The 10,242-nt window shown below is 39.5% G+C and overlaps 1 protein-coding gene across 1 annotated transcript; it reads left to right on the forward strand.

Moving 5' to 3' along the window:
- The first annotated feature begins 1,577 nt into the window (after positions 1–1,577).
- Positions 1,578–7,170, forward strand: fzd5 (frizzled class receptor 5). The gene is made up of 2 exons (XM_004917745.4): positions 1,578–2,201; positions 2,474–7,170. Exon 2 carries the CDS (start codon positions 2,644–2,646, stop codon positions 4,321–4,323), a length of 1,680 nt encoding a protein of 559 aa, XP_004917802.1. The 5' UTR covers positions 1,578–2,201; positions 2,474–2,643; the 3' UTR covers positions 4,324–7,170.
- The last annotated feature ends 3,072 nt before the right edge of the window (positions 7,171–10,242 follow it).

Here is a 10,242-nt window from a genome sequence, read left to right on the forward strand (position 1 = left end):
AATGATCGGGGCCGGAACTAGGGTTAGGCAGATAATGCATCTGGCTAGGATGCAACGACCTCTCCTGCCTACCCCTAGTCTGTCACTTGTTCCTATGTTTGAGCATTTTGCCCCTCACTGAGCTGGAAATTATGCAGGCAGCAAACTACTTGTAATCACTGCAATTTTTTTTCTCATTGACAACAAGATGATCCAGGATTGCTGCAGGGCCAGTAGTTTGGGAGTTAATCTTCTATTCAGGAGGCTTTTGAAACAGGAAGACATTCTGCATTAGGTGCCCCCTCTTTCTCCACTCACACTACTGTGCTGGGCTCTGGAGAGGTAGCATAGCATTAATGAACCCACCACAGCCCCACATACCTGAACTGACATGGACACAATGTTGTAATAAAGTATTTCCCCATAAGCCCTGATTCAATATGTACCTTATTGCATGCATCATATCTATGCCAGTTTATCTAACAGGGCACAACACCAATTTTGGGAGTGTGGGAAGTTTGTGTGGAGTGGCTTTTTGCCATACCAAGTCACTACCACCTGAGGTAAGTTTCCCAACTATCACATGGTAAGAGACCCCTGCAACCAATGTACAGTACACTGCATATGAAATGTGTAGGCTCCAAATGCTGAAAGGATTGTGAGGTACTGTGGTGTCTTCATAGAGTGTTTTAGCTGCCTCAGTTTCTCTGGCTTTTATGGAAAATAGATTTTTGGTTTGCTAATAGGGGCAGTATATCTCCTTGTTTATCAATAAAGGAGTTCAATGAATAGGACTGTTGCTGAGCATACATTCTGTCTGTTGTTTTGGTATTTCTTGAGCCAAGCAAATACTAGATTCAGTTACAAACTTCCTGGGACTTCTGACCAACTGTGAGGAGAGGGAAAGGTGTCTTATTAGATTGCTTATGTACAAATAAAGCACAATAGATTTCTGCTTACTTGTAATCCAAAAAAGTCACACTGTTTATACAAAGCTGATTAGATCTATTTTTTAAACTAACAGTTTATTACCTGGAAGCAGTAAGTTAAAAAACAAACAATAATCCTTAACTGCTTTATAAATCAAAAATAAGTAAATAAGATTGTTTTTAATCAAAGACATGATACATAAGCAGAAAATATCAGTAAGTGGAGGTGCCTTCTCAGGTCCTACTTCATAGGTAATTTCAATACATATTTGTAAAACAGGTCAACGTCAACTTTTTAAGTTTTGGACCCTAAAAGGCAAAAATGTGGCACCATCTCTTCCAAAGCATCTGTGCAAATATACACACAGGGGCACATATATAAACGCTTTGCAATTACCTGTGAGACAGAGTATTAATATTTAAAAGTACACATTAATATAAAATATATAGTGTCTATGTGCCTTTCCACAAAGATCCGGGAGACACATTCTCCCTCTATCCAAAAAACACTAATAAAACTGTCAACCAGAAAGCGATTTTAGGGAGAAACAGTGAAGCAAAGAGAACAGCAATATGGGCGTGGTTAGCAGTCAGTGGGCAGATACAGAGCTTTTGATTGGACCATTAGGCCTGGGGGCAGGAAAGGATTGACAAATGGGCAAGGCGGGTGGGGATCCCATTGGAGCACAGGTAGAGAGATTATGAAAGTTCATTGGGAAGTGCCCGGGGTTGCCGTGCGGTTTGGCTCGGTCTCCCAGTGACATTGGGCGCTAATACATTGCACAGGCGGAGTCCGGGAAAGTTGTGTTGCTACTGGGGAAATCTCTGTATATCCGCTGCGGGCTGAACAATTAAGAAATGGGAGCAGCCGAGCGGGTTACACGAATCAATTGATGGACGAAGTCTCCGCGATAAAGGACTGAATCGGGAAGGAAAATAACTTTTAGCGCACTTGTCAACGCTAAAGATGGTGCAGTTTGTGTTGCTGGGAGTTTATCCATAAGCGCCTCTTTCTGCCTGTGTCGGGCTCAAGCTTCCCGTCTCCTATCCCGGGCTCTCCTGCCTCCCCAGGGCTATCGCTGGGCACCTCGGAGCCCCAGTCCGACCAGGCTCCCCCCCCCCATGCCACTTCCACTCTCCGACCTCTCATTCTCCATTCATTGTGCGACGCGTCCAAAGTCCGAGGCAGCGGCAAGTGTCGTGCGGTCCCTGCGTACTAAATACACTGTACGGAGCTCTGTCCGGCAATACACATGGCGAGCGCTGACAGTCCCGCTGCTGGGAGGCAATCAGGTACTTATGGGGCAGGGAGATCACTTTGCTGCGATACACACACTTGCTTCTTCCACTGTTATTATTCTAATAACTATTATTTATATTTTATTGCACATAAGGCTTCACTTTGCAGTTCTTACATAATTAATATGCCCAACACACATAAATACCTTGCTGCATGATACACAAATTAGTAACTAGTCATATACTTTTTTTTAATGTTGTTCTCATGAATATCCACAAATCTACTACTGTTTATAGAATTCTTATCAATTGTATTTTTGTTCCAGAGTGGATCCAGGGACTGAGTATGCAGTGTGCTGCAGCCACAAGGCTAACGATCTGTTTGGCCCCAGAATGAGAAGAACACTTCTAACAAACATGAGCTGTGCCTCTATCTCAGGCCTAGATCTGCCTTAAAGGGAAATATAGCAGATACCCTGCATCTGGACAACACATCATGGGCAGGTTAAAATCTGGCACTTTTGCACTACTGTTTGTGATTCTACTTCTGGACTATTTTGCACCTGTGCGACCAGCATCCAAAGCTATTGTCTGCCAAGAGATAACTGTGCCCATGTGCAAGGGCATTGGCTATAATCACACCTATATGCCCAACCAGTTTAATCACGATACTCAAGATGAAGCGGGCATGGAAGTGCATCAGTTTTGGCCTCTGGTTGTGATCCAGTGCTCACTTGATTTGAAATTTTTTCTTTGTAGCATGTATACACCTATCTGTCTGCCTGACTATAGGAAGCCTCTCCCTCCCTGCAGATCAGTGTGTGAGAGAGCTAAAGCAGGTTGTTCTCCTTTAATGAGAAAGTATGGCTTTGCTTGGCCAGAGAGAATGAACTGTGATAGACTGCCAGAGCATGGCGACCCAGATACACTCTGCATGGACTATAACTGGACTGAGACAACCACAACTCCACCACCCACACACCCACCGAAAGTGAAAACACCTTCTAGCGACTGTGATGGAGTCTGCAAATGCAGGGAACCTTTCCTCTCCATAACTAGAGAATCCCACCCGCTGTACAACAGAATCAAAACTGGGCAGGTTCCTAATTGTGCTATGCCATGTTTTCAGCCCTACTTCACGCAGGATGAAAAGACATTTGCTACTTTCTGGATTGGGTTGTGGTCCATTCTGTGTTTCATCTCAACCTTTACTACAGTAGCCACATTTCTGATTGACATGGAGCGGTTTAGATATCCAGAGCGTCCTATTATTTTTTTATCAGCTTGCTATCTGTTTGTATCCATTGGGTACATTGTCAGACTTATAGTAGGACATGAAAATGTGGCCTGCAACAAAGATCACATTCACTATGAGACCACAGGACCAGCTCTATGCACAGTTGTGTTTTTACTTATCTACTTTTTTGGAATGGCCAGCTCTATCTGGTGGGTAATCTTAACATTCACATGGTTCTTGGCTGCGGGAATGAAGTGGGGAAACGAGGCCATTGCTAGCTATTCTCAGTATTTTCACATGGCTGCTTGGTTGATACCCAGTGTCAAATCTATAGCTGTTCTAGCTTTAAGCTCGGTTGATGGAGACCCAGTGGCTGGGATCTGCTTCGTTGGAAACCAAAATCTTGACAACCTTCGTGGTTTTGTGCTGGCACCCTTGGTGGTGTATCTTTTTACTGGGACCATGTTTCTTCTAGCTGGCTTTGTCTCCCTCTTCAGAATTAGGAGTGTTATAAAACAAGGTGGCACCAAAACAGACAAACTGGAAAAACTAATGATCAGAATAGGTATCTTTTCTGTACTTTATACTGTGCCAGCTACCATTGTTGTTGCTTGTTATATATATGAACAGCACTATAGAGAACATTGGGAAAAGGCCCACAACTGCTCATGCCCAGGGGATAAAAAGAGGTACAGGCCTGATTATGCAGTCTTTATGCTAAAATACTTTATGTGCCTAGTGGTTGGAATAACCTCAGGTGTATGGATTTGGTCTGGAAAAACTCTGGAATCCTGGAAAAGGTTCACCGGTAGATGTTGTAGGAACAGCAAACCCATTAATGCCTCGGCATACAGTGAGGCCAGCAGAGCTCTAACAGCAAGAACTGGCCTGTCAAGCTCCACTTTGCACCACAAGCAAGTGCCACTGTCACACGTGTAAATGTTGTTTTCACTTGCCAACTCAGACTCCATGACAAAAATCTGTTGCGCTTTCAAAATCTTATTATTTAGTTCTGAAGCCCCTGATGTTCTCGATGTGGTTTGGCACATTCATTGGTAGAACTGCGTAACAAATTTGCATGTTTGAAAGATTCTAGTATTTAAATCCCTTATTTCAATAACTCTTTGCAGGCCTCTTGTCCAACAATCAACTGCTATATCATTGTTGACAGCCTTTCATAATGGGGGTCTATTGCACATGTAGGAAAGGGAATATGGTCAACACAACAATTCAGATATCAGGTGAAACCTGATCCTAAATTGAATATTTACATTCAAAATGTAAATATTGAACATTTTAAATTCTGTTTCAGAATATATATGTTAGTGCCAGTTTGCTATGGCAGTTTAATGTAGCAGGGTTTGTGGCTACTGTAGGATTTTAAAGGGGAAAAACATTTTTATGACAATAAATATTAAAAAAATCTACACACCTTAACTCTATGCATTCCCACTAATGAGAAACAATCCTATATATCACAATGGTAATAAATTGACCTTGTTTGTTTAAGGCCAACTAAGCAGATTCGCACTTAAAGATATGTTGTTCCTGTTCAATTTGTAAATTATGGATGGCATGCGTTTCTATCCTGTGGTTAATTGAAGTTTGACTTTACAGAAATCTGCAAGTGCTTTTCGGTAAAAATACTAGGTTATAGCACTTGGAATGTCTAGACTGAACTTCTGCTGTTGTTTCAGGGTATGATTGGAGTTGTTAATAGAAGAAAAACTTATCCATAACACAAAGTACAACCATAATTTAGCAGTTGTGAGTTTAGTGCACTTGCAGTTTGTGTGTCTGGTATATTAAGCGGCTTTACTGAATACAGTGATATGTTATTGTTAGAATAAAAAGGCAAATATACAGGCAGTATGATTTATTTTGTTGTGTTTTTTTTTTAGCCCAGACTGACACATTATAGTTATTTGTTGTACTTAGACCCCTAGAATAATGAGCTTTAAACTTTCCTTTGCTGCAAGATTGTAAAAACCCGATGATACACATATTGTGTGTTCCGTTGTGGAAAAATTAGTGTAAAAAAGAAATGGTATGGAAAAATCTGTGTAGGATGCTTGGTGACATTCAATAGCATTTGTAAACTATAACTGTATCTGGTAATGCAAATACTCATCTCGAGTCCTGTTCCCGTATTTATTTTCCATTGCTCATGTATACAGAAGGGGATGGCTCTTTTTGTTTTTTTCACAAAGGAGACTTTTGATTTAGATTTTTTTTCACATACCGTGTCGTGTTTGGTGGGCTTTCCCTCTTAGTTGGCCAGATTGTAGTGAAAGAGTTAAGAGGTGGAACATTGAAGTCCATGCCACAGTGCTGTGTAGGGAAACTTTTTTGAAATGGCACCTTGTAGAATATGCGTTCCATAAACGCTCTCTAAACCTGCTCGCTCCTTGTTTCTTCGCCTTACTGGGAACAATGACTACATTCTGTGAAAAAGAATGCATTGAAAGGATCAGTGAGCAGAGCTCATGAGAGAGCATAGACAGTATGTTCATATAAAAATATACAGACTTGGGGTGAGTCCTTCAGAAAATGTACTCTGTTGTACTGTTGGTTTCCTCAGTCCTGTAGCATTCCAAATATTACACTACAACTAGTTTATTTTTCAGTAGATGCTGGAACAACAGCTATACTGACTTGTTTCTTATATCAGATAATTTTCAGTGAAACTACCTAAGCTCGTATACGTTTAATGTGTTCATACAACGTCATACAGTTGTCAAATATCTGATATATCCCTGATATTATATTTGCTTGGTCCAGCCAAATCTAGCAAGGCTGTTAAGCAGATAAACAATGTTTGCACTGTCTGGAGTATAATATAAGCCGTTAGGACAAATTTGAGAAGTTTTATCACTATTATTATTATTCAAATGCAGTGCTCACTTTTAACACTGTTGCACACCTATAAGAAACTAACATTTTTGGTTGTCTTATTGACATAATATATACTAATCTCTCCCAAATGGATTTAACAGGAAGATTAAGATATAAAAGCACCTAAAATATTTAATTTACATAAAAAGCGACATATCTAACTATTTGGTTAATGCCCACAGGAGCTATGAATGTGTAGCTGTTCCGGCCAGTGAGTTAATATGTAACTCTGTGTACATGGATATATCAAATATACTAACTTACCAACAAAGCAGGGGTGGTCTAATGTGCAGCGTTCAGATAGCTGGTCAAAAATCCCAGCATCCCCAGTCATTATTTGTTTTCCATTTTTAAAAATAGGAAAGATCAAGTTATTTGATTGTATTTTTCATTGCTGGTATTGATTGCTTTGGGAACCAGATAAGATTTCATCAGCCCTCTACTCTGCTTCTGTTTGAGAATGGCAAACAAGCTGCACTCATTGTGCAAGATTTATGACATTTTTATTTGACTGCCCAGGTGAGTCATGCGCACAATTTATTTCAGTCACCATCACCCATGGCTTATTGCTTGAGCTAACAGCAGGCTTAGCCGTAAATGTACAGTAATTCTGGCACTGCCACATCATGGATATCATAGTAGCATAGTGCATGCCTGTGTGTGTACATATGCTGCCTTGGTTTTGCTATTTGTCCTAAACAAGGGTGAGTAGGATCTCCCCTCTGCACCTGCAGTACTTGGGTCATTGTTTTTCTCCCTGCTTTGTTTGATTTATCACTTTGAAGGAAGAGTTGAGTACAGCATAATAACAAGTATACACATACAGGTCAGAGTAGAATGTGTTCATTTTTTTGCTGATATGTGTATAGACAGATGCAGTGGGAAATTTGGAAACTAAAGAACTACTCTTCAAAATATTGAAGTACATAAAAAGATCCCTATAGGTAATATTGATCATTTTTCATGGATAGCTCTGCATTTGTAATTGTTACTTGAAGTTCTTAAACCTGACTGTTTTGCCAACCTGACTATCCCTTCTCAGCCTGTCAGTTATAGCTTCTAATGCTAATGGACTCCTGCTGGACAAATATGGCAGCCCCCTCATAGAGGAACATGGGGGATCAGATAGGTAATGTAAAAGCATTGGGCAAATACTTTTAAGGCAAAATTACAAATTGCATGCAACACCAATATTATAAATGTAAAAAAGGATTCATTTCTGGTGTCAGTATCTCTTAAATGCATTTTACTCAAAATAATACGGAAATAATATGGAAATATATGTTTGTTTTGCATAAGGTGTGAAACCATTTTCAAAGATCTTCCTGAACGTAAAGGTGGCCATACACATTAAAATCCGCTCACTTGGCAACCTCGCCAAGTGAGCGGATCTTCTCCCGATATCCACACCTACAGCGATATCGGGTGAATTTAGGCTAATTCGGAGCCAAACGATCGAATTAGAGCGCCAGTAATGGGCACAGTCGTTTTGGGGACCACATCAACAAGCCGATGCAGTCCCTGATCTGACTAAATTTTTTTACCTGCCTGACCGATATCTGCCCGATTTCAGGCCAGATGTTGGTCAGGCAGGCACGTTGTTTGTGCTCCTACACGGCCAATCCGAAACGGTCTAAGAGACCGATATCTGCAGCTACAATCGGGCCCTGTATGGCCACCTTAAGTTTGACTCTATATCAATCCGATTTCATCCTATAAAGAACCTTTTCTTAGCTATTCTTATATGTGTTGCTTTTAGGCTTTGACCCAGAGGCATTTGGCTGCTCCTACTTGAAACATTAATGTTTAGCAAACTGCTGCACTGCCATGAGGTCTAGCTATGTGCCTGATTCCAATACAAAAGCTGATGTGAGCATAAGTCATACATAAACTGTATTATGATTTATAGGGTAGCATGTGCAGTAATATATTTTAATCAGATTTGGTAACAACCAAAGATATATTGTCATAAAAAACATTTATTTAGCTAGAAGCAAGTTAGACTATATACTTTCTTGTTTCCTAATTAAATATACTTTATAGGGAAGGGCGTGCGTGTGGAAAAGGGCCCTTGTGCAGCCCATCATGGCTTTACTCACATAACAAGAAGTCATATCTGTATTAAATAAGGCAACAAATAGTAACCCTGCTCTCTCACATATGAACACGGGGCTAGTGCCATGCTTGCTAAACACCACATGGATCCTCATGCAGTTGTACTGGCTTTGTGCCCACCACAAATTAACATTTCCTCTGAAATCCAATCTGCTTTTTGGGTCTGTGTATCTGTAAGGTACACTGGTTACTAGAATGCATTTGGTTCTATCAAACCTTGGGCTGTTTCTCTATATGTATTTTTATCATATATAGCGACCACAGGAAAAATAGGAATTGAATAGTTTCTGGCTTATTGCAGCATGAAGCAATAACCTGAGCCTTTGGGAACCTAGCAAAATCATTACTGAAGTATGAGTCACTGCTGTCAAAATATCCTTTTTATTTTGCTAAAGAATTCCAGCAATTCATTGTAATTATTTGAATATGATTAGAGAATATTTTGTGAATGTATTTTCTGTTGCAGCTTGTTGATAAATATTCCCAATACCATCAGATCTCACAGTCTATATGGCCAGAAAATGTGTACATAAAAGCCTGTAAATGTCTCACCCACTCATATAAATAGCAAAATGGTAGAGGGCAGGTAAAGGGTGTTATAACAAGCTTATACTGGTTATGTGAATTTAATTTTACTACCTTGTCAAGTTAACATAGTTCTTATGTGAATGATTTCATGGGTGAGAGTTCACTGCCATGTATTGTATGCCAGTATAATAGGAGTCTAAATTGTGTATGTTATATTCTTTAGCAGAACTGCTAACAATCAGTGTGGAATGTCCTATGTCCAACATGATCTTTGTTTTGTTAGGTTACCGTATTGCTTGTAGGTTATAGTGTGGGCTATGGGCAAGGCAAACCTATAAACACATCTTTTAAAATTTGCCAATAGATCTGTTTGCGTTAAACCAAATCCATAGAGCAGGGCAACTTGAAAATAATATGAATACAAATGCTTGTTCTTGTGAGCAGCACATAGACCTCATGGATAAATACACACACTGGAGCATAGTTTAAGTGTAATTACACCAGGGATGTCAAACTTATGCCCCAAAGGTTTTGTGAACCATAGCTACTACTAATCTGAGCTGAATATTGACGGGAGCTGCATTTAACTACTGGAAAACTGCTAGTTTCATTCCTGCTCGATACTTTTTTTTTTTTTTGCTAAAATTGTCTACATTTATGACAGATTAAAAACTTTACTTGCATTTAAAGTGCCAATAATGGTCAATACTAAGCTGAGCTGGTTTCTGTATCAGAACACTCAAAAAGTCCCTTGTTGAGCACTATTGCAAGGATATGTCCAACATTAGCAACATAATATAATTCACTGGCCACTGAATGGGGTAGTAAATCAGCAGCAGCCAGGGAGACATGAGCCAAACAATCATGTTACATTGGGTGCGGGGCTTCTTGCAAGATGCATCAGGGATGGTCTGGTAATTTCTTTAATGTTGTGGCATATATATTATTTATTCAATGTAAAAGCGCAGTGAAACATCTATGAGCACTTAAAACAATTTTCCCCAGGCTGATAATATTGTGACCCAAATATATAACCACTTCAAGTAACCCCATCAGTCACTGCAAATAGGCACTAATGGGAAAGACTACCTGAAAATATTTTGTATATATTTATCCTCAATTCTTTTACTTGGAAATCTAACTCTTTGTATTATATTTTGTGTAAAGATAAAGTTGGAAATTTTATTCAAAGAACATGTATGAAAGATTAGTTATTTATAAAGGAAGACAGGGGTTTATTTTTGTTTTATTGTTCCTAATGATTGTAGAAAAGACAATAAACATTAAAACAAAAAGAATTTTTCTGCCTCTTTTTCATTG

Source organism: Xenopus tropicalis, chromosome 9, assembly GCF_000004195.4.
Source record: "Xenopus tropicalis strain Nigerian chromosome 9, UCB_Xtro_10.0, whole genome shotgun sequence".
Taxonomy (NCBI): domain Eukaryota; kingdom Metazoa; phylum Chordata; class Amphibia; order Anura; family Pipidae; genus Xenopus; species Xenopus tropicalis.